Source organism: Chelon labrosus, assembly GCF_963514085.1.
Source record: "Chelon labrosus genome assembly, chromosome: 4".
Classification (NCBI taxonomy): Eukaryota; Metazoa; Chordata; class Actinopteri; order Mugiliformes; family Mugilidae; genus Chelon; species Chelon labrosus.
Window position 1 is genome coordinate 30,709,882 of NC_140340.1, and position 24,770 is coordinate 30,734,651.

General features: G+C 42.3%; 1 protein-coding gene across 1 annotated transcript in view; it reads right to left on the reverse strand.

Moving 5' to 3' along the window:
• epha8 (eph receptor A8) overlaps positions 1-24,770 on the reverse strand; it is a gene marked incomplete at its 5' end in the record, with an annotated part of 120,337 nt that overhangs the window by 18,711 nt on the left and 76,856 nt on the right. The window contains 2 exons of the mRNA XM_084543201.1: positions 2,468-2,890; positions 3,097-3,252. Of these exons, the coding sequence (XP_084399327.1) occupies positions 2,468-2,890; positions 3,097-3,252 (579 nt within the window). The remainder of the gene's footprint in view (positions 1-2,467; positions 2,891-3,096; positions 3,253-24,770) is intronic.

The following is a 24,770-nucleotide window of genomic DNA, read 5'->3' on the forward strand; positions in this document are numbered from 1 at the left end:
TAGGGTGTTTCAGGGACAACAACGCCATAGATATTAGTTTTATGGCCCGTTTGTTGCAGTGAGAACTCAAAACAGAGTTAAAAGTAAAATAAATTGTATTGAATTGAAATTGAACTCCACCAACATTTGTGTGGTGTTTGACCACCAGCAATCAACATATTGTATAACTTCTTACTGTCCAACATGTCCAGTTCCAGTGTGAGTCTTTTATAGACTACTAGAAGTTCAATAATCCCTTTGATGGGTACAGGCAGACTGCACTGTCCATGAAAAAATGTGTATGCAAATTTCCTCTTTTAAAATCAAATATCTCTAATAAAACTAATAAAGATTTTACTGGCTACTCAAAGTGCGGGGATGTTTTCCGTATCAAAGTAAATGAGAACTTTTCCAACTTTACAACTCTGGAAAATGCAGCAAACAGTTATTGTCAACCAGTAATAGACCAGGCTGATAGAACCTTTTACTGCCCCATTAATCCCATCTTAGACAGACACAGATATCTGTTCTGTCTATAAGGTCAATGTGGAGCAAGAAAAGTGTCAGAGTTAGACCTGAGTACTGTTTGCTGACAGTAGCAGCTATTGCACTTTATGGAAACAAAGTGCGCGTGCCACAACCTGTTTTTCATTATCAGCACAAAATGTCGTCGAGACAGCACATTTCTTTCAAAGATTCGTATTTTGGAACTTCTGCACATTTGACAGTGAGAGAGACAGCAAGGAGAAAAGAAAAAGATGTCTGATGAAGGGCCAAGGCTGGATTCAAACTCAGAATGATGTGGCTGCAAGTGAGCCACCAAAAGCCAAAAAACTTAGTGTAGCCTTAATTTTTCAGCAATTATTTTCGAGCCTTTCTCATTTTTTGGATTCTTTGAAACAACCGTACGGTTTGGTCGTTGTTCTTAGAAGGAATAAATAACTCTGTGCTGAGAATGTTTCATTCATCTCCACAGACCCCTCACACCCCGGTCACAACCTGTTTGGACTCCTCCCCTCAGGCCGGCGTTACAGAACACTGTACGCCTAAACCACCTGCCACAAGGACAGTTTCTTCCCCCGGGCTGTTGCTCTGTTGAACTCTGAGCAGTCACAGAGTGTGAGTCCATCCACATGAACAATAAACAATAACTGCACTACTGTATATAGTCACTGTACAAAACCCTGGCTTGTTGTATATATCTGCTCTTATTCTATATTTTATGTGTATAGATTGAGATTTAGTTTATTTTATCTTAGTTTTATTTTTAATTTTCTTCACTTATTTAAGTTTGTGTGTTATGTACAAGAGAGTAAAGCTACCGGAGTCAACTTCCCTGTATGTGCACATACTTGGTCATTAAAGCTGATTCTGATTCTGATTCTGATTGGTTAATTACTTTGAAAGTAGTTACAGTACCTGAAGGTTATTGGAAAAAACAATAGTTAAACGTGAATTTAAAGAAATACAGTTTTGGTCACTTTGACACAGCTGTGTAGTTAATGTAGTCATGGTTTTTCATGTCTTTGTTAGCTCTTTTTGGTGTTTACTTCAACCTCAGATAAAAAAAACCTTTCAGAGGTCAACTGTCAGTTGCAGCCAGAAATGGTGCTATGAGAGCTATGACAGGAACTTAAACAGTAAAATTGTGTCCAGACAGCCAAATAGCCAACTAATGAGCAGAAACTCACTATAAAGCACTGTAAATCAGAGATGGGTGACAGCTTCAGCTGGTAACTAGCCCTTTTACATGTGCATTATTACTAGAACAAGTGAATAACATATCCTGGGGAACATCCTGTGACATTCCTAATTACTGCCCTTCTCTTCCCCATGTTGGACAATAATAGTGATAGTGATTACATGATTTAGTGGTTTTCAATATTCAGGTTGCGGTTCATTCTTATTTAGAATAATGATCAAAATGATCATTATGACCATTATTGAATTAACAATTAATACAGCTGATTTAAGCTAGTAGTATATTCCTTCAGTTATGTATTATTATAGTATGTTTTGCTGCCTTCTTTTGCAGTTGCCCAAACTGCAAAAGAAGGCAGCAAAACATACTATAATAATTATTATTATTTTTATCTTTATGGATCTCGCAATGGGACATTATTTCTCTGCATTTAACTCACCCATTTTTTCACACAGTAGTGTGAGCTCGGAGGAGTCGACTGAAACCTGTGCAGGACCCAGTGAGAAGTTTGGGGGTTGGGAGCTTGCTCAAGGCATCTCAGATATGGAGGAACCCATGACTGCTTCTCTAACCACTATTCTGCGGCTGATATTCTGATTTACAATCGCACACAATCTGAATATTTCATTTAATTCATTTAGAGAGAACTTTATTTCCAGGAACAGTGGATACCTATTAAGTTACCAGATTGTTAAGTAAGTGGTAAGATCACTGAGTATGTGAATAATCCAGTTGTGTCAAAGTGTTTTGTAATGATTTACAGTATATCATTGTTCGGAACCCTACCTGCCTGGTTCGTTGTGATGTTCACCACTGCATAAGGTGACGGCTCATTGCTCAGGTGCGTCACCGCATTCATGGCGACGATGCGGAAGGAGTAGTTGGTGTGGGCCACCAGGTTGAGGACTGTCACCCAAGACTCTTTCAAACCGGTCTGCCGAGGTGAGAATCGAACCACTCCCGTGCCAGAGCGCTCCACCATCCCTCCCCCACCAGCCCCAATGCTCGCCCCTCCACCTGCCTTCCCGCTTCCGGCGCCTCCCGGAGAGGATGCGCAGTCCTCACAGGGACCATCCCCAGAACATTTCTGACACAACACGCTGTACACCAGGTCGCTTCGGCCCCCGGTATCCAGAGGGCGATCCCATTCTAAATTCACAGAGGTCCCATTGACTGAGGAGATGACGTTTACTGGAGCAGATGGGGGACCTGGAGAAAAGAAAGTCAAAGGTTTGAGTTCATTCTGAGGTTTGATCATGTCTAAAAAAGTAAAATTGGATTTTTGGAGGATAAGGAACATTCGGCACACCTTTTCATAGTCGTAGTGTGTTGTTCGAGTATATTTGTATGCACTATTTGGACCTGTTCTGGCCTGTGGGATTGGGCAAGTTAGTGTACACTGTGTTTGTGCTTACGGGAGCATGAAGCCGCAGCTGGGTCATCTGCCGCCCGATAGTAGTTGGAGTCGCAAGGGCAGGAGAGTGCTGCTCTGGTCTCTGAGTGGCTGTGTTGAGGACATTTACCACACAGGCCATCGCCCGCCACCGGCTTATAGAAACCCACCTCACATGCTGCAGAGAGGGAGAGAGAATAAACAGAGTAAATAGAGAGCTTGCGGGGAAGCTGCTCTGCCATAATCACTCAGACCATGATAAAATTCAGAGAGAGTGCAGTCAGAAAGGCATGAATCACACTCTTATAGCAAGCTGTGCATATCAACGCACAGCTTCAACTTTTTCAAAACTGTGTCTTCTCCACCAAAGAATTAATTTTAGGACATAGTCCCTTCCCCCGCCTCTTTCCCAATCTATGTATAATTACAGGCCTTGTAACCGCAGAGACCGCAGAGCAGGGGAGATGAAAGTCATACTTCTTTCTGCTCAGATTTGGGCTGAAAAGGCGCTGCACTGTTGATACTCCCAGTGAGACCATCAGAATCCAGACCGTGTTTCAACCTTATTCAGCTCCTCTGATACATATTCACTTTTAACTCTGCACTGATTAATAATGGAGGGAGCTCTGATAAATATATTCTCTTTCCATGCGGTTAATAGGCTTCTGCTATGGTAAATAGGGCAGGGGTAAACCTCTCACACATCAAGCATAGCAGCAGCAGACGACGATGTGCCTGTGTTTACTCTTCCTCACGAGGTAATGTATGCTTCCCCTGAATGCTGTGTTAGTTTACAGATGCAGTGTTTAGCTAACCTCTCCTTGTTAAATTTATACAGTTTGAGGCGTCTAGGATTCAAAGGCACTGAAATCATTAAATTGAATCACCAACATGCCTGAAATCCTAACAAAGTGAATAGCTGTATTGTGTATTACTTTTAGAGGTAATGTGCGCCCATTCTTGGACCTGAAAAGCACACATGCAAATGTTAATCACAGCTGCACAGAAACACACACATTCACTCACACACATTCACACATTAGATGTGCAATGCAGCCATTTGATCTGATGTCATTGTGATAGTGTGAGACTGATATTGTCATTTGTTTTATTTTCAGCGATAACGTCTGTCAAACCTGTTGTATGTCGCCCACGTTTAATACTCCTGAAAGATCTACCTCTAGTGAACTGAGGGGTATCTGCAAACCGGGAAGTCGGGATCACCACTTGCCTTTATGTTTACCGCTGCCAGCTGTTCAACCCTGCGGTGTCTGTAGCAGTAGGATGCCAGCCCACATTATGTATACTGTAAGTTTTGACTGACATATAAATATAGGAGCTTGTTCTGACAATTTTCAAACAAAACTCTACTGAAAACAATGCAACATCCATTTTAGTATCAGACATAGACTGTAGAAGAAAATGGATGACGCATCTGCACTTCCTCTTATTGGACACGCAGACGCCAGTATCCCAGAGATACAGGGCCAGAGCCATCTTGCAAGTTTGGAGCCAAAGCATGAGCAGTACTCTCTGACCTGCCCACACTTCCTCTGGACTCACTGACGTTTGATTAATACTGCGCTCTGCTCCACCTCCACCAATTACAAATAAATGTTGAATTATACACTGTACTTATTTTAAAGCAAGCACCATTGCGGATTCAGACTTTGGAAATGTTTTTTATCAAATGCTGACTTTTCCCCACAGACCTTGGGGGTTGATGTAGTGTAGTTTTAGTTAGCTAGTTACTGTAATTACATTAATTCACTTACAATCTCAAAACTGCATAAATCCCCCAGATCTGTCAGTTAGCACAATTTACAGCACAACTGCTCGTTTGAAGGATTCAAACAGACAATCGGTTATTTTGACGTCCCAATGGGACCACTTCACTGAATGTTTGCCATTGGTAACTGTCAATCATCATGATTGATCAACTAAAACAGTCACATCAACTAAAATGGAAATTCTCAGAAAAATGGGCACAACATACCTAAACTGACAGAAACCATCTTTGAAAAAAAAAAATTTGACATGTACTTTAGTGTTTTAGTTTGCCCTAAGTTCCATCCACTAACATGGAGGGGGTGGAGCTTATGACCTAAACTGCAGCCAGTGTGGGGTGGGTTGGGACTTTGCCTTCACTGTCATATTGTCCACTTTTCTTACAGTCTGTGATATCAGACCGCCTCTTCATTAAGTGTGACACACTTGGCAAATGGCAGCGGGTTACATTTGAATAAAAAATCTAGTCTGGTCCCCCTATACAGTACTCTAATCCGATGTACCAACAACATAATTTAAAGATAACCTAATATCAGATTCGACACAAACAACTTGGGAAGCAGAATGACTTAATAAGAGGATGTGAGTGACAACACTGGCTGTCTTGGGAGATGTCAGCAAGGATGTGATGGAACCATTTCTTGGCAAGTCCAAGGTCAGTTCTCTATAACATTATGACAGGACTGACTTGACGTGTTGAGATTACTGTACATTTGTAAGTTTTAATCACTGACTGCACATTATAGAAGCTAGGTTATCATACCAGTAGGACAATTACACTTGACCACACTTTAGTAGTTCTGTTCTGAAAGATTACTGTTCTACTACTTTATATTTTCTTCCACCAACTCACCTTTACGGTTTTTATATTCTTAGGGTCAACATAGAAAACATGTTTAGGCCACCTAAATTGGTCTAAACACGTAAGGGGGATGAAATGGGCTCCAAATTCTGTTCCATTTTGATCAACTGTTTTTATTTTAAACCTGATTGCATATATGACACTATTCAATATACACTCAGCTGGTAGTTTATTGTAAACTGTATTTCATCTGGTTGATGAGTAGGACATTTACACAATAGCGTCTGGTAGTCTTCTCCATTATTCAATCTCCAGTTTTTATGATCAGCCATTTGATGTGCCCTGACTTGTTTCTTTCTGCCCATTCTTTTTAGTTGACAATATGGGCTTCCATTAAGAGACATAAAAGACATAAAAACCTGCAATAGTGAAGAGAGGAGACACAGAAGCTTTGCTCCTTCTTGTATAGTTGCCACATGAATACTGTCAGTGCAGATAGAACTAAAAAGCACATTAATTAGAAGACATACACTATCATTGTTACAAAAGACCAGCATAAGGTTTGCGAGAGAACGTGTAACAATTAAAAGACTCAGGAACAGACATGTTCCTTTTATTGGGTGAGATGCGACTAAGAGGTTTATTAGTATGAGTTTATTCTCTAGCTATAGATATATTAATAATTCAAAATTAATACAAATATTTTCAGGGCTCTCAGTGACAGCCTTAACCCCTTGTCGCCGAGTGTCGCAAATTTGCGACGCACTGTTTCCACTCAGACTGCAGCCGAAATAACGCATGTAATGCTCCAATGTCGGTTTGTGCAAATTCAAAAAATTCCTAGGAACCTTTTGCAAGCACTAGTTTCTCGTAGGACTGGTCGGAGTGGTAAGCAAATCAATTCAGGCGTCAAGAGGTTAAATATCCAGCATGCATGCAAAGAAGACAGACTTTTCAGTGGGTTGACAAATATGGGATCACAAATATGAGCTGCAGGTTTCAGCCAAGGTGAAATAGTAGGTGTAAGGTGAAGAGGAGCTGGGAGCAGCTTGAGGTTTGCAGAAAAGGATTTACAAGTTTACCTTTGTTACATACTTTACCAAGAGACTAAAATAACTGAATTTTATTTCCAGACATTAGGCTGACATGGATACAAAGATTGACCTGAAGTTTATTCAGTGTTCAACATTTAACCCTTTATAGGGCCCTCATTGAAATACCTGGATATTCTTACAACAGATAATAATTTTTACATCTGTGAAAGTTTTCAAAATTTTTCATTTTCATGGAGAAAATCGAGGTCAATGAAATCACCTTATATCGTTCCTTGTCCGCGCTGATTCAGGCACTAGTCAACATACACATTATCACGTTAGACAACATTAGGCCACTTCTTCATGGTACCTAATAAAGCTGTTCATGCAGAGGTGGACCTTGCAGACCACTTTTGACCCTGACTTGACCTGAGAATATTTTCCGTCATTGGTCGTTTGTTTCACACCCCTGAAGACTTGGTGGCGAGTGACATTATTAATTGGTTCTTGTCTCTAATCGCAGTTTTCATTCCAAACATCACGGAACTTTTATCAGTGCACAATTCCCTGGTACACCTATTATACTGACGCACACGTCAGAGCTCGGCTAACCATAGACATATATACAATATGTATGTATATCATATGAAAGCACGTTGCTAGGACTGATCGAAGACATCATTTTGTTTTAAAAAACTACCTGATGGAAGCCTGGATAAAAGCAGAGTTTTTTTGCAAATTATGCAAAGAAAAAAGTTTGCATACCACTGAAGCACTTCAACCTTACGGTGCCATCTAAGAGCTGTTAGTACTAGCTGTCCCTGTCCAAGTAGATGGACAAGACGTGTTGGCAGCTTTTTTTTTTTTTTTTTTAACCATTTAAAGTCAATACTGTTCTGAAAAAGTACTTAAAATTAATGACATAATATGTCATTATTATCATTTTAAAAAATTAAAGTTACGGCTAAAAATAGATTATGACGGGATTTTCATGACCCTGTCAGTCGAAATGACAGACAACGACACTATCTTCATAATAATAGTAACTTATACTGTATTGATCCCACATGGGGAAATTCTTTCTCTGCATTTGACCCATCGATTTGTTCACAGTCGTGTACTGTTGGAGCAGTGGGCTGTCACTTCTGCAGTGCAGGAATTTGGGGGTTAGGAGCTTGCTCAAGGCAACTCAGCCATGGACACGGGGAGATGCTTCCCTTGTGACCTTTCCACCCCAAAGCTGCTTCTCTAAGCACTACTCCATAGCTCCCCAAAACACATCCAACTTATGCTGCTGAAACTTAGGACTGAACGCATATCACCTCATCATAGCCTAGTTTAGGTCTCAACTAAGTTGTTGTCATTCAAAGCATAACTCATGGTATTCATGGTACCATTATACTTGGGATCGCCCCAAGTACAAATTTATTTTGTTTAACATCACCTCTTCCAAAACACTCATCAGAAAAGTAAATGCCATTTTGCCTCTAAATTCCTAAACAAATGTAAGGAATGCAAATTCAGATAGTAGAGTGTCAGTAAGTGGAACCACAAATAAGTTTAATTATAAGAAAATGCTGCACAACAAAGCAGATCCTCATACGTTCATATATGTACAGAGATACCACAACATGTATCACTATAGATAAACAGACTGGGGGCGACAGTGTTCTCTTTCACTCTCAGGGCCCCCACAGGAGCCAGAAACTATTTCTATTCGCAATATTCATCCCAGACTGTTTTCTCGTCCTCCTTTTTTTTTATCCCGTTAATCCCCCCCATCCCTTGATGTTTTTTGTGAAGCCCCTGAGTTGAAAAGCAGGTCACGATAAACATCGGAACAGCTCGTTCATCAAGGAGAAAGGCGGCGAGTGCTTTGAAGTCTCTGACATATTCACTAGGAGTTCTACACACGCAAACACACACACACACAAAGGTTATGGTAATGCAAAACACACAAATATACACATGGGAGGTGATGTCTGATGCAGCCACGGTAACCACACGCTACATCAATTTATGAAGACACAGGTGAATATGCAAAGACAGAAAGAAGGTGGGCTGTGTCAAGACCAGCTGTGATAACCTTTCACTTCTCGTCTGATGTGCTACACATTTGGTGATCTGGGCTGGGAGGAAATTGAGGCATAAATGTGAATTATAAAAATTACCATTCATCATTAAACGATGAGTGAAAAGACAAACAGTTGCAAACAATGTAAATATGAAGCCTATTAACTAGGTTGACATCATGAGGATTTTTCTCTTTGTTATATTTTAGGTAATGGAGTGAAAAGCATTTTAATGTAAAGCAAAGATGAACAGGACCAACAACGTCCAGCAGGACCTCCTTAACTTTTTGTCTTGTGTTTCTGCACAAAACAGGAAATGACTGCTTTTCTTCTGATAACTGGAATATTATAGCGCTTTGTTCATTCTCACCTACAGCGATGTAAAACCCTTTCTGAATGAATAGTGTTACGCCCCGTCTAAGGGCAACACTAGTGTTGAATTGTACCCAAGCAAATCAACAATAACAAGTATCTGTAGCTTCAGTTGATTCTCTCTACTCTCTCTGAGCTACTGATATTCTATTAGCACACCTATGCCAGTTTAGAATCGCCAATTAACCTAACCAGCATGTCTTAGGACTGTGGGAGGAAACCCACACAGAGAACATGCAAACTCCATGCAAACAGGTTAAAATCCATAACCTTCTTCCTGTGAGGCACCAGTGTCAGCCACTACACCACTGTTCAACGTTAATATGTTCAGGTTATTTTGCTGTCACTAGTTTAGAACATGCTTAGCAGTTGCAGAAGTTTTGCTGAAGGGGTTTTCCACGGAGAGTCCCAGGTACACGGAGTGCACCTTGTCCTAAACCCAAAACAGTCACCTTCACATTCAACCTAAATCTGTGACACCTACCCATTACCTAACCTAAGCCCTGCACATAGAGGATGTGCTACAGGAAAACGTAATTTTAATGGGGGGGAAACATTTTATGAATGCAAGACCTCCTGGCACTTTGTTTTGTACAAGCAAACCATCTATATTAAGGAGCTCCTATCAATCAGTCACAGTTCCAAATTGACTGATATCCTATCTAAATAAGTTGAGTGATAACCTCTATAATGGTTGATCAGAAAAGCCGATCAGATGCGCAGCCTGCTTCGTGATGTCCTGGTCGCTTGACCACAGCAACAAAGCGTAGCAGCTGCACATACCAAGAGAAAGTACCACAAACTGGTTTCTTGCATGCTGAGCAGCCAAGCATCATTACAGATGACAGGATTGTTGGCAGGACAAGCACCAAAAGTTTACCCCTCCGCACCTTAGATTGGCAGTTTTGGGGGATTGCTGCGAAAAAATCAGTGCAAGTTTATAAAAACAGACTACAGTAATCAGCACAGTGAATATTGTAATTAATAGTTCAAAAACTGTAGGGCTGTCTGTCACAAAAACAATTATTATTGTTTTGCCTGAATTTTGTAAGATTATTTGTCATATTGTACAGGTTAATCCTACAGAATAACAATGTAAGAACAGTTCAGATATTTGCTGGAAATGTGGACTTTGCTCAGGTAAGGCAAAGAGGAGGAGGAGGGAGGGGTAGTGTGAGACTTATCCATTCATTCCTCCACTCCTTTAAGTAAACTGTTTACACAACATGTACTATTGTAAAAGTGTGTGTCTGCAGGTGTGTGTGAGTGCTCATGTGTGGCTGTTTGCATGTTACCCAGCGTGTCAGTACCTGCCAGTGTAGCAAACTCGCTACAGGAGAATTTGCATTACAATGAATCTTAATAGCCGTGTGCGGCATTGTGTGCTGACCTTGATTTATTCCCTGTATAAGTGGGTAAATAAATACATTGGAAAAAAGGGAGAGCTGAAGAAAGCACATCATTGTCCCACGCGTGAGGAGACTGAGGGAGGAGTGGGGGGAGCAGGGGTCTTAAGTGCAAGCTGGGCGGGCTGCTGAAAGCTCACATGCAACATACAGGACTGGCTTGGAGGCTGCTCTTCCTCAAGGATACACTTTATTAAATCTAGGAAGACATCTCAACAACAATAGCAATTCTCTATTCGCAGATATACACCAATCAGGCATAACACTATGACCACCAACAGTTGTGACTCATCAGAGAATGGACATGGGCCTTCTGAGGGTGTCCTATGGTGTCTGGCAACAAAATGTTGTTAGTGGGGACCTGTGAGTCCTATGGGTTGAGGGGAGGGGCCTCTGTGGATCATCCCACAGATACTTGATCAGTTTGGGATCTAGTGAATTTGGAGGCCAGGTCAACACCTTGTGCTATTTGAGTTGTTCCTAAACTGTTTTTGTGTCAGGCTGCATCCTGCTGGGGGTGGCTGCTGACACCAAGGGGTGTCATTGCTATGGGGTGGGGGTGCCTGGTCTGGTCTAGGTGGATGGTGTCTAAGTAACATCCACACGAATGCCAGGTCTGAAAGTATACTCTAGTAACTAATAAAGTATCCACCTAAATGAAATCTCTGCTTGTTATTTCTCAATGGTTATCCAGTTTCATTTGGTCTTTTTGTCCTCTGCATTCCATCCTAAATCATCTGGAGCAGAATCAAATAATACGGACATGATCCTAAGGATGCTTGCCTGGAATGTTTCGACAGTCCATCCACTCATAATATGTGCTGATCGTCTGCTACTTATCCCATATCTTTTATTATCTGGATCTGACAGTGAAAATCACTGAAAATCAATCCACCAATGGGAGAAGATTACAAAGATCTACATGGATTTAGAAGGAAATATCCAGTCCTGATGTCCTAGACCTAGCGTGGTATCGACCTTGTAAAGGAAGAGAGCACATTCCAAAATCTAGAGACAAGGTTTGCCAAAGGCTCCTTAGCTTGCTCCCTTGTGAGCACATGAAGCCACTAACGAGCTGCTGAAGCTGTCTGAGTGATAGATGAACATGTCGGTGAGATCAGCTCCGGAAATGGGACACTCACCGTCCGCAAAGTCTCGCCTGTTTTATCGATAGTCTAGATACTAACAGCTGGATAGCTTCTCTCCAACAACACACTGTACACTTTAAGAGAAGGCGTCATCTTCCAGTTTGAGGAGAGGTGGATTTACTATTGCATGGGGCTGGCTGAGGACCCTTTAAGAAGGATACACTGATTGTTTTAGCTGATTTGTACAAGAATCAAAAGACAACACAAATAGTCCCACCTTAGCTTGCCTTAGTGTGTCAGATAAAGACAAATCAATGACAGGTAGGGAACATGTGCTGAGATGTGTGATGATGACAGATCGAAATAAAGCTAGAAAATAATTTCAAGTATATCTCACACTAATAAAACCTACAGCCTAGTGGTGAGACATAGTGTAGTTGGCCATCTAGCACCAAAGCCTAAAATAAGTGGGAGCAGAAATCACCTGGAGAAAAATAGCACATTTTAAACTGTCCAAGTGGAAAACATTTGTTTATCCTAGTGGGTGTTTGGGTTTCCTCTGGCTGTATGATTAAAACACATTTTGAAAGTAATCTATCCCAGAGTTACATAGCCTTATTGAGAAAAACTGGAATAAAGTGAAAGCCGAAAAAGTGCACTGACCAAAGTCATGTATTTTTGTAGTCAAAAGTAGTTTTGTGATTTGTCTCATTTTTAATAACATTTGTATTAAAGAAGCAAAAGTACACTTTTAGCCGCCTAGTCAGAGAAGGAGCAGATTAGAGAAGCATCTTTGGGTCAGTAAGGTTACAAGTTTGCATCCCCCTATGTCCATGTCTGAGATACTTTGAACAAGCACCCTTAAACTGCTCCCCAGGTGCAGCCAAATGGGAGCCCAATGCTCCAAGTGTACACACTGTTATGTGAATTGGTGGGTTAAGTGAAAAGAGTTGGTATTCTGTATTTACAAAGTACAAAGTGGATAGTATGGGGTAAATAAAGAATGGGACTTCCTAAGGAGAATGGGACTGGCCCAAGAATACGGCCCTGAGGTACTCCACAAAAGAGAGGTGCTGTCAGGTAGAATCTGAACCACTCCAGAGCAGTACCTTTGAGGTAAACATTTGGCAAAAGGTCTCTCCAAGCGAGAGATGAGGATACAGTATAGTGGTCAATAGAGTAAAGCTGTGAGATCTAAAAGAAGAATAATGATGGAATCTAAGCTTTAGTGGCTTGACACAATAAAATATTTAATAATGCGGTGTCTCCCCTTATTAGTATTTGTTTTTTATTTCTTTTTATTTCCCACATTTTCTGCTCTCTTCTTCACATTCAAGACCTCCTGACTCAATAGCTAATAAAAGATCATTAAAAACTTTTAAATAAGAAGAAGTAATAAAGAGTCTGCCTTTAAACCCTGACAGGAGCACCTCTAGATTACCATGTGTATCTGAAAAATAATGTTGTTAAGACAAAAATGAAACTCCACACTTGGCTCGGAAATTGGAAGAGCTAATAACTACAGCGTCATTTCCAGTGGTAGTAGACTGATGTAGTTTTTCGCAAAAAGCCTTACAAAACACTTACTCAGTGTGAAATGTCAAACTGTGACAAAGGCAGTGGTGACCATTGGGAACTTTTAGAAAATTCCAGTTGCTGAAGACACAAACAAAGTTAAAAGGAGAGTTAATTTAACATTCATCACTAGATATGGAAGTTAATTAGCTCTGTGTCTACTAGATTTGAACTTTTTGCATTTTTTACACTACCTGGATTAACATTATCCCCTAAATGCATAAATTGTGTCTATTTTTGTTTGTCTTTCTTAGATACAGTAGGTGTATAGTCTGTTGTGTTATATGATACGATGGACAATTCATTGCTCTCTAGCAGTCATATGATATCAGACATATAACAAGTATGCTGGCAATTTCTTCAGTCCATATAGGTTCCTGCCTCTCCTCAACTCCCTGTTGGCCTCCCTGCTGGGTTCAAATCAATTCCATCAATGAAGCCATCACAAAGGGAACATTACCGCAGTGTTTTCCTGTGGAAAAGGCCTGGTAATTACAAATCAAACGAGACAAATACATCCCGGTTAATGAGCGTTAAACGGATGTTAATTATCCGATTGAATGGCTGTCACCATTAAACTGTGTCTGATGGAGGGAGTGGGAGGAGGGGAGGAGAGGGGGGGCTGAGGGGGGGCTGAGGGGAAGGGGAAGCTAAAAAAAAAAGACGGGCATTCTGAAAGTCGTATTAGCAGCAGATTGAGAAGATCAGACAGTGTGACACGCGTGTCGGAAATGCAAGAGAGAGGGGAAAGGCGTGGGGAGAGGCAGCAGGGGAGGTGAGGGAAGGAAGGGAGGGAGGAAGAGAGGGAGGGAGGAAGGGGAAGCTAAACTTTCCTCTTTTCTCTGACATTAGCAATTGCTGCGATGCATCAGAGGAGAAATTAATCAACTGTTTTTGATTATTTATATATTTGAAAAGGACAAAGTGGAAGGAGAGCTGAACAGAGGCAGGAGTCACACTGTGCTAATGTGGTCGCACCCGGTCCACCCCCAGTCATAACATATCCATCACTAAGAGATGCACAAAAAAAAAAAAAAACATTCAAAACTATGTTCATGTCCTCAGTGATTCATCAAGTAGTTGGCATGATGAAGGTAAATTATATTTAGATAAGTACTGAAACAATGTCGTATGGCTTCACAGCGTCACAGGATAACATTCATTTCTGTTCTTAATAAAGGATGCAGATTATCAGGATAGCATAAACAGATGCAATGAACACACTGAGAACTGAGCTGGATGGTCTAATTAACCTGAATTAAGACTAAAATATGCCAGAAACTAAACCATTTTAATAATATACTGGTGTACGGCAGGGACTGAACTCTGAAATTTTGCTATAAAAGGAGACACACAACACACTGAGATATCAAATATAAAGTGCTTTCACATCCTGGAACTCAAGCTTTTGCCTTCTGGATGAAGATTTAGCTGTGATTTGTCAAGTCGAGTCAATTTAAAATACTACTTCAAAATAACACAAAAGCTTCTCACGTACTGAATTAAACACCAAAACATAATAAGAACTGCCAGTGGAGGAAGGCTAGTAAGGGGGAAATGTGCTCTCACTTGCACGTTGCTGCTAAAATATAACCTGCAGCATTCAGCACCAACTGAGTCCTGGCTAACATCAGCATACAGCGCATGACAGAAGTTAAGATTGGACAAGATGAAAACAAAAAACAAAAATCTCTTAATCTAGAGAAAGATTTGACTTTAAATCAGAGTCCTAGTTGAAAAGGGTTAGACCACTGAATTGATCTGTTAAAATGAAATTAAAATCACTGACCATCATCACACAAACTGTACTGTGGGTTTTACGTAGGTCTGGACCAGCTGGTGAAATATAAATTCACTTTGTAACTCAATAAATTTCATAAGGTCCTTGAAACAGTCCCAAATGTGCCAAGGACGTCCTCCTATGTCCACCCCCCTTAAACTGCTCCCCAGTGCTGTGTGAACTAGTGGGTTAAATGTAAAGACTTCTGCATTTGCAAAGTACAAAAAGTATACTATGAGGAAAACCCATACAAGGAATGGGACTTCCTAAAAAGGGAAAATGGGAGTGGCCCAAAAATATGGCCCTGAGGTACTGCACAAAGGAGGGGTGCTGTCAGGTAGAAACTGAACCACTCCAGAGAAGTAATTTTAAAGTACACATAATGCTCCAAGTGAGAGATGAGGATACAATGTTCAACAATAACAGTAAAGCTGTCTAAAAGAAGAAGAATGGTGGAATCTAAGCTTTGACAGAGTAAAAATGTTTATTAATGTAGTCTCTTCCCTTATTCCCTCTTCTCATTCAAGACCTAATGACTCAATAGCTAATAAAAGATCACTAAAACTATTAAATAAGAAGTAATCAAGAGTCCGGCTTTAAAACCTGACTGGAACACTCTAGATTGCCATGTATATTGAAAAAAAAAAAAAAAAAAAAAAAAAAAATACTATTGTTAAAACAAAGATAACAGTCCAATTTCGGCTTGGAAATCGGAAGCACCAATTAAGTGTTCAAGTGTGTTCATTAGAGCAGACTCTGACTGTTAAAATGAAATGACATACATGACAGAAGGAAAACCTTCAGTATTTCTGAAGACTCTGAAGTTTTATTATTCCAAGGAGTCAACTGACGTTGATGGAGGAGTGGAATTAAATCACAGCTGGTCCCGCTATTTGAAATGCCAACAATTATAATTCATGACACACACGTACACACACACGTCTTCAACTATCCACAAACTCTGCTTTCTCCAGTGGAGCCCTGAAAGAGGGAGAAGTAAATGACAGCGCCCCGTGAGCACATCAGTTTAACTCAACAAGAAGTCAGGGCAGAAAATCATTTGAAGAAGTCCCGCAGTCCCTTCAGACGGAGGCTGCCAGCTTCTCAGTGATCTGCTATCATGTTGCCTGTCTCTTTACTGTCTGCACTAATAGCTCTTAGACACTGGACTGGGACATGGGTGGCTACTGCAGGCCAAGGGTGGCACACACTCAATCAATAATTTACCCAGCAGCTCTCTGCCTTTTGTGTGCGTTCCCATTCCTGAATTAAGCATTCATATGGGCAGCACATAAGAGGATTTGTTTGTGAGAGTGCTTCTTTGTGTAGCTGGTAGCATGGGTCTGCAAGCTTGTGTAAACGTGTGTGGGCTTGTGTGTGTATGTGTGTGTCAGCAAAGTGTACTGACGTGTAGCCCTCTGCACCTACTGTGGAGATAGGGCTTCGGCCAATCATAACAAAGATTGGAGAGAAGTTTGAGTGACACAACAGTGCTGTGTCTGGCTGAGATATGATTCATTCTGTTATCTCTCTCTCTCTCTCTTTCTCTCTCTCTCTCTCTCTCTCTCTCACATACACACACACACATACACACTCTACACGATGGTGGCTTAACACAATTAAAATGTTTAATAATGCAATCTCTTCTCTTACAAAGTTTCTAATCCTTTCTCCGATTTCCTTTCCATCCTTTCCTCTCTCTTCTTCACAATCATTTCTGCTGTTACCTTCTTTTCATCTCTGCTCTATTCTTTTCTTTCATTTTATTCCCCTATTCCTTCCCTCCCCTTTCCTCTCCTGGTGGTAGACGTGCGAGTATTAATTAGTCTTTTGGCTAAGTGGTTTTTGAGAGGAAGGCATCCCCTCTGTCAGTCCAGGAGAGATAGGCTGGTCCTGTGGCAGTCACTGACGGCCCTGCGACTAATGCGGAGGGTAACACAGGTTCAGATTCTGACAGTTGACAAAACGGGCAGGAAAGAACTGAAAGAGCAACATAGGGTTCAAAGACTGTAAAACCCCAAGAAGCCTGACTACTGAAACAAAATTGCAAAACATGTTGAGGAAGCAGCTTGTACGTGTGCTGCAGGGATAGATGAAGATCAGGCTGAAAACACAAAAGACGGACAAAGTCTCGAGGCTATGTCCAGAAGTATCAGCTGTAGGACAGGAATGCAGTGTGGCTCTAAGTCAGATGCTGTATCTGTTGGTGACTACTGCCATACAAATACAGATATATACTCTTTTAGAGGAAATAAATGCATTCCTGGATGAAACATACATACACAATCAATCAAAGTTAATGGTACTGATAAATTCATCAAATCTGCCTGCAGACCAGACAAAGTTCAGGATGGCTTTCTGAATTCGCTCCGTCAGGCCCCTTGGTTGTGTCAGAGAGGGAAGTTTGTGCCAGAGAGTCAAGGTGACCAAGTTATTGGCAAACAGAACTATTTCCCTATATAACAGCTGGGGCATCAACTATTTCCATTTAGACAACCAAGCACACACATTCTCCTCAGCTCCCTCCAAACTTTCAAAGCCTAAAAACACTCCCACCACTTTCAGTCCCATACTCTCCCACTGTCCTCTCGGCAGGCACAGACTGATTGCTCACATTAATAAGGTCTGCATATATGCTTCCTTTACCCCTCTTTCACATCATCTGTCTTCTCTGGCTAAAATGTGTAGATTGTTGTCCTGGGAAGAGTGTCCCTGGTCCTTCAGGTGCAGGTGGACAGCTGGATCTTGGACTGTGGAGCTGGCTCTCCTATGCAGAGCCATATATTTGTGAAGGGGTTGTTTTGTTTTCCCAGGGTACAAGTCTGTACTTTCCTCACTACTCTGGTTGACTGCACTGCTCTGTCTGGGTGTTTTGTTGTAGGGGTTTCTGTCTCAGTGTGTTACTGGGCTTGAAGTGCACAGAGATGCAGCAATTACCCCCAGTTCCAAGAGGTGGTAGGAATCCAATATTAGTAATAGTAATAGTAATAGGTAATGCTGGTCTCGGTGTGGGGGTTTTATAAACCCTTTAACGTTGTGACTTACATCTTCCTTAATATGCATTGCACAGTCTAAAAAGGCCAAACTACTGTATCTCCAGGTTTTCATTTTAAAACAGCTGTCTCACAAACCTAGGTTAAACTAGCATTAAAGTGAAAGTAGGTGGCTGTCATGCAAAGGCCGAGCAAGACACAAATCTGGTGTGGGGTGAGTATGATTCTACTTTTGTTGCTTCTATGGTGGGAGTAAGTGAAACATGAGTTGATGCTGCTGCTGATGGGTCTGAGAGGTGCTCCTTCCTTGAGTATCTTGGGGGCTCCATAAATAGACAGGGTGCTGACTATCATAACAAAATATTGATGAAATGAACGAGTTTTGTGGCAGATAATGTGTTATTTAGAAGCTGCGTTTCGGTGCCCCATTCACTCCTGTAGACAAAACACTTGCACCTGCTCAGACGCATCTGTGAATTGTTCTTCCTTTTGCTCACACACACATCTACAAGGTCACACTGTTGTTGGGAAAACTAACAGAGACAAAACATCGTACGAGAGGAACAAGAACCAATGAGCAGAAAGTAACTGTATAACGCCTAGCTTCTTGAATAAAACTCCTGCAAAACCTAAACGGGGGAGAATCTTCGGGGTATTCACAGCTTGTGTTGTTCGGTGTATGACTTTGTTTGATGCAATAAAACTCACAAAGACAAAACCTTTGATTTGAGATCTTTTTATTCGAAGTTGTGAAAAAATCCACAACACCGTCAAAGCCTTTCTCCATTTTCAGTCGTTGTAGGAAGTTAATTATTTTCAATCACTGACTTTGGTGTGATAATCTGCTGTTTTTAGAAACGTTAACATTGTTTATTTGTGGTTACACTACTGTCTTCCCTTCCTGAAAGGTTAGATTACAAGGGTGGTGTTTTAGCGCTGGCAAGGGCTGCAGTTACGTTCAGCGATCCGACTCTGTGTTGGTCAGATTGTTGCTCCTAATGGCGGGTTCTGTGGCTGTGATGAGGTCTACCACCGGAATTTGATCTGGCATTATGGTGAAGTGCCGTTGCCTGGCTAAGACATCTTCTTCCCATTGAGCGAGCTCCCTGTGCAACGGGTTGTTAACCCAGTTCTCCTGGATATCCAGTTGTATGGTGGTGATATCCTTCTTTCCTCCGTGTCAGTTCTTCTGTTTTGGAAGAATTGTTGTACTTGGTTTATAAAGACAGAACACTGCATATCTGCCATTCCTTACCTTTGATGTATTGTGAGATCTGAACTGTTTCCACAAATTTGGAGCTTTCTTCCAGAATCACTCTGGGTAGGTGTGATGCCAGTTTGCTGAGTGTTCAGCTTCTGATTTAGGAGCATCGATGGTGAAGTGAACTTGTCTCACTCTCTCATTGAGCACCTGGGTGTGGGCTTTCTGGAAGGTTTCTTAAGCTCTGTGGCCCTTCACTGTCTGGATACACGATATGGTCATTAAAAACCCTAGTCATGAGAGGTTCAGGTTGGTACCACCCACAGATTTTGCTAATAAAACTCCTCAATAGTCTGCTTGGATGAGTGGTGAAATGTCTTCAAGAAAACTCAACAATTCCAATTGTCCTTGTTTCAGCTTTGTGTTTTGGATACTGGAGGAGCTGTTGAAGGCAACGGGGACGCTGGCTGCTCAAGCCGCTCCGTCTGACCTGTTTTTGTTTGGATTTTTTATTTTTTACTATTTTATTCCCGATTATTTTTCTTAAATTCTTGTATATTCGTTACTTTAGCTGTACAGTTATAGATAGCCTTTTTTGTTTTGATTGTTTGTTTTGTTTTTCCACACTTTTGTTGCGTTTTGTGGGGTCTGTCTCCGGTTCGCGTTTTGGTCGTTTTGGTGATCAACTGTTTTATTTATTTTTTTTCTGCTGGTTGCCATCGGCGAGGCCTATTTCACTGCTGTTGGACTTGCTGTCTGCTTGTGTGGTGGGAGCTGTGTTGGACTCGAGCTTGCTGGTGTCTCTCCTTTTCCATCCTGACGCTGGGCCAAAATAACGTCAGTATCAGGTAGTTTTCGAGTCTAGCGGTTGCTGCTCGTACAACACCTGCTCGGAGACTCCCTGGAATTGGTCATCGCTGCTGCTACCTCAGCTGGCAAAGTGGACACAGGACAACCTGGGCTCAGCTTGTCCCTGCCATCGTGAAGTGCATCTGGGAAGTCTGAAACCACCCATCGCCCCTGCCGCAGAGTTGGAAGTCCTTGTAGCTAGCATCCTGGCTACGCGGCTAAAAACAACCTGCACTTCTTCCACGCTGTCGCCGGCACCACCACTATGTTGAGTTACACCCCCAACCAGCTGATGAATCTCAACAGTTTTTTCACTCCACCATGCACTGCAGTGATTAAGCAACTTGGACTTCTCCGCCGCCCACGCTACATCCATAGAAGTTCCCGCAGAAAGTTTGTCTGCTCACAGACAAGTCCTACCATCCCGGTCCATCCCGGTCCATGCATACGTCATCAGAGCGCTGTCTCCCACCGGATAAGTAGTTTGGGCGTCTCCATGGCAACACCTCTCAGTGAGCTAAATGGGAAACGCGGAGTGGATTTCAGTCTGCTACGGCCAGTGCAAAGACCTGTTGCATCATCAAGTAGCAAAATTGAACTCTTAAATGCACAGTCTATTACAAACAAATCCTGCCTTATTCATGACCATATCCTGGATAAACGTCTGGATTATATGTGCATTACAGAGACCTGGCACCCACCAAATACTTTTTCCTCTTTAAATGAGAGCTGTCCCCAGGGATATAGCTACCTCCAGAAAGCTCGCAGCACAGGACGCGGTGGCGGCCTGTCAGTTATCTATCGCAGCGATCTGGAGCTATCTCTGCAACCATTACCTGAACTGTCTTCATTTGAATGCCTTGCATTTAAATCTAAGTCCCCTTCCCCTGTGCTGTTCCTCCTCATTTACCGACCACCAAAACCAAACCCGTCATTTATCACTGAGATGTCAGATCTTTTCACAACTTTCTGCACATCCTCTGCCGATGTCATAATTTTAGGTGATCTGAACATCCACGTTGACACCCCCTCCTCCCCTTTTGCAGCTGAATTTCTTCAGATACTGGACTGTTTTAATTTAAAACAACTTGTTGATGTCCCCACGCACACCAGGGGACACACCTTGGACCTGGTCATTACAAATTCTGCCCCTCTCACCAACCTGCAGGTGTATGACCTAGGTGTGTCTGATCACAAGGCCATTTCTATGGATCTGCAATCCCCATCCAGCCTCTCCAAGCCTAAGCGGAATATCTGTTTCAGAAACCTAAAAAACATAAACCCAGAACTCTTGGCAGCAGACTTTCAACATCTTTCCACACACTTTTCATCAGCCGATGAAGCAGTGGACTACTACAACAGCCATCTGAGCAGCCTCCTGGACCTCCATGCCCCTGTTAAAACCAGAACAGTCACCTTCACCCGCTCAGCTCCCTGGTTCACAGATGGGCTTCGTAAGATGAAGGCAGCAGGGCGAGTCCTTGAGCGGCGCTTCAAAGCCTCTGGCCTCACTGTCCACAAACAAATGTACCGGGTGCAACAGCAAAAATATGCTCAGTCCCTCAAAGATGCAAGGTCACAGTTTTACTCCGATGCCATCAGAAACAGTCCAGGAAATTCCAAGCAGCTTTTTTCCACCGTAAATCACCTTCTCAAACCACAACCCCCTCCACTTACTGCCACTACAGAAGAGCAGTGCAATAAATTCATGGATTTTTTCACATCAAAAATTGCACATATTCGCTCTGCCCTTTTTGGTCCTCCCACCCAAACTGTTCCTACAGCGTATACTGTCTCACAACCCCTAATCTGCTTTCCTGTGGTTTCATCAGAAGAGGTGCAGAACATCATCAGGAAGATGAAATCCTCGACCTGTCCTCTGGACCCTCTCCCAACCTCCCTGGTGAAAACCCATATCACTGTCCTAACCCCCCTGATCACCGCTATTATAAATCATTCCCTCCAAACTGGTCACGTTCCCCCTGCCTTAAAAAATGCCATAATCAGACCATTACTCAAAAAACCCACTCTTGATCCGGACGTCCTATCCAACTATAGGCCCATTTCTAATCTCCCCTTCATATCGAAAGTACTTGAGAAAGCAGTTGCCACCCACCTTCTGGACCACCTCAAACATAATAACCTTTTTGAAAAATTCCAGTCCGGTTTCCGCTCCGCTCACAGCACAGAGACCGCCCTCGTCAGAGTCACAAACGACCTCCTCATGTCATCTGATGGTGGCTCTCCCTCCCTCCTCATCCTCCTGGATCTTTCTGCTGCTTTTGACACTGTCGACCATGGCATTCTTTTAAACCGGCTCCACCTCACCACTGGACTCAATGACACTGCTCTCAGTTGGTTCAAGTCATACCTCACAAACCGGACAGAATACATCTCCCTGGGTCACTCCAAATCACATCCACACACAGTCACCTGCGGTGTCCCCCAGGGATCAGTCCTTGGCCCCATCCTCTTCATCCTCTACCTCACCCCCCTTGGCCAAATCATCAGCCGTCACAAAATTTCATTCCACTGCTATGCTGATGACACGCAGCTTTATGTAAATGCCACAGCTGCAACCCCATCCTCACTGTCATCCCCATCAAAACTCACCTCCTGCCTGGAGGAGATAAAGTCATGGATGGAGCACAATTTCCTCCAACTAAACAGCTCCAAAACCGAAGCCATACTGATTGGCACCCCTCACCAGACCAAATCATCATCCATAACCAGCATCACCTTCTCTGGCGCCAACATCCCCCTTTCATCAACAGTCACTAATCTTGGTGTAAAAATGGACTCTCAACTCACGTTTGAAGCCCATATAAATCACCTCTGCAAGACCTCCTTCTACCACCTCCGTAACATTTCCAAACTCCGCCCCATTCTCTCCCTCTCAGATGCTGAAAAGCTGGTTCATGCTTTTGTCTCCTCCAGACTGGACTACTGTAACGCACTTCTCATCGGGATTCCTAGCAAGAGTCTGCAGAGGCTTCAGTACATCCAAAACTCTGCAGCTAGGATCCTGATGAGAGTGCGGAAACATGAGCACATTACCCCCATTCTCCACTCACTCCACTGGCTTCCCGTCTCCACCAGGATTGAGTACAAAGTTTCCCTCCTCACTCACCAATGCATTCATGGACACGCACCCCCCTATCTCAAAGAAATCATCAATCCACAAAACACAACACGCTCCCTCCGCTCCACTCAATCAAACCTCCTCCACATACCCAGAACCAGACGGAGGACCATGGGAGATAGGGCCTTCTGTGCTGCTGCCCCACGTCTGTGGAATGCCCTCCCTGACACCTTGAGGGCACCACAATCCACTGACTGTTTTAAAAAAGGTCTTAAGACATTTCTTTTTAGCAAAGCTTTTGGTCCCCTTTAGATGTTTTTTCTTTTTTAAAACCTTTTCTTCTTCTTTTTAACCTGTAGCACTTTGAGATATTTGATGTAAAGTGCTTTATAAATAAAATTTATTATTATTATTTATTATTAAGGCCTACCTCAAGGTACTATATATAGAGCTGTTGAAGGTGTTTTGAGATGATGCTTAACTTCTGGACAGTTTTTTTTTTTTTTATGTTTTCTTCCATCTTGTGCCTTCTGGTGATGGCTTTGAAATGATTCATATTTCCTTGTAATGGGTTAATAAAAGGATTTTGAAAACAAAAAAAAACTCTCTCTCCTCTAATCTGTTTTTATCCTCTTTTCCTCACATCCCTCTCTAACCTTTCATCCTCGTTCCTCCTTTCTTCTCATGAATTTTCATCCTCTTTTCCTCCTTCCTTTACTTCTCTATTCCTTTGCACGCCTCCACCCCCGCCCTGCCACCCCCGTGAACACACACACTGACCAATCACCCAACGAGGACCAAACAGACGCACACAAAAGACTAATTAGTCTTGGCACGGCACCAACAAATCCCTCATCACTGACTCTCGCACTCTCCATGTACGCTGCTCACGCGTTTAATGAGACATTTGGAGACACATACACACATTTGCGCATTAACACGCACATTCCCAACGCACAGCATGCGGCTGCTGCAGCTGTGATGGTTGTTGTTCTGTGCTTTTTAGTGAAGTGTTTTTTGTTTAGCCACATCAGTATATAGTTGACGTTGCTCTCTGGCAGTAATGTAGTAATTATCTGTGTTTGTGTGTGTACAGTATGAACACAATGGGTATTTATCAGTGTGTAAGAAAACCTTCCAGTGTAATTGTGAAGCTGAATGTCTTAATTTGACTGATTGAGAAGTTTCAATAACCACTTGTCTTGCCCTGCCAATCACAGATTGGTAAGATTATTAGATTCAGACTCAGATTCCAATTTGGGACCGATTTCCAGCATTTTTACCATCATTTAAATCGTTCTTGCACAAACCTGAGTAAAAACTCTATGGGTAAATTGTCTAACGCCACAGAAGACTGTTGTGTGACGCATATCCCACCCTTCCCCAAACAGCCAATTGTCTGCTTTACAAGCAGCTGAACCAGAAAACACTGTTTTTGTGCTGGCGCGAGCGCACAGCTGAGGTTAACAACAGTTTCAGCTACATGGTGCCAGGAGCAGGTGCAGACAGACTTGAAACAATAAGTGTAAAGTGGCTTTCTTTATTAGTAAGACATGGCATGGTGGTGTTCTGTTGGCATGAGTGACAGAGGTTGGTGACATCAAGGCACGACATTATGCTGAAAGCTGGGAAACCTTGTGTGTACCACGTGCAT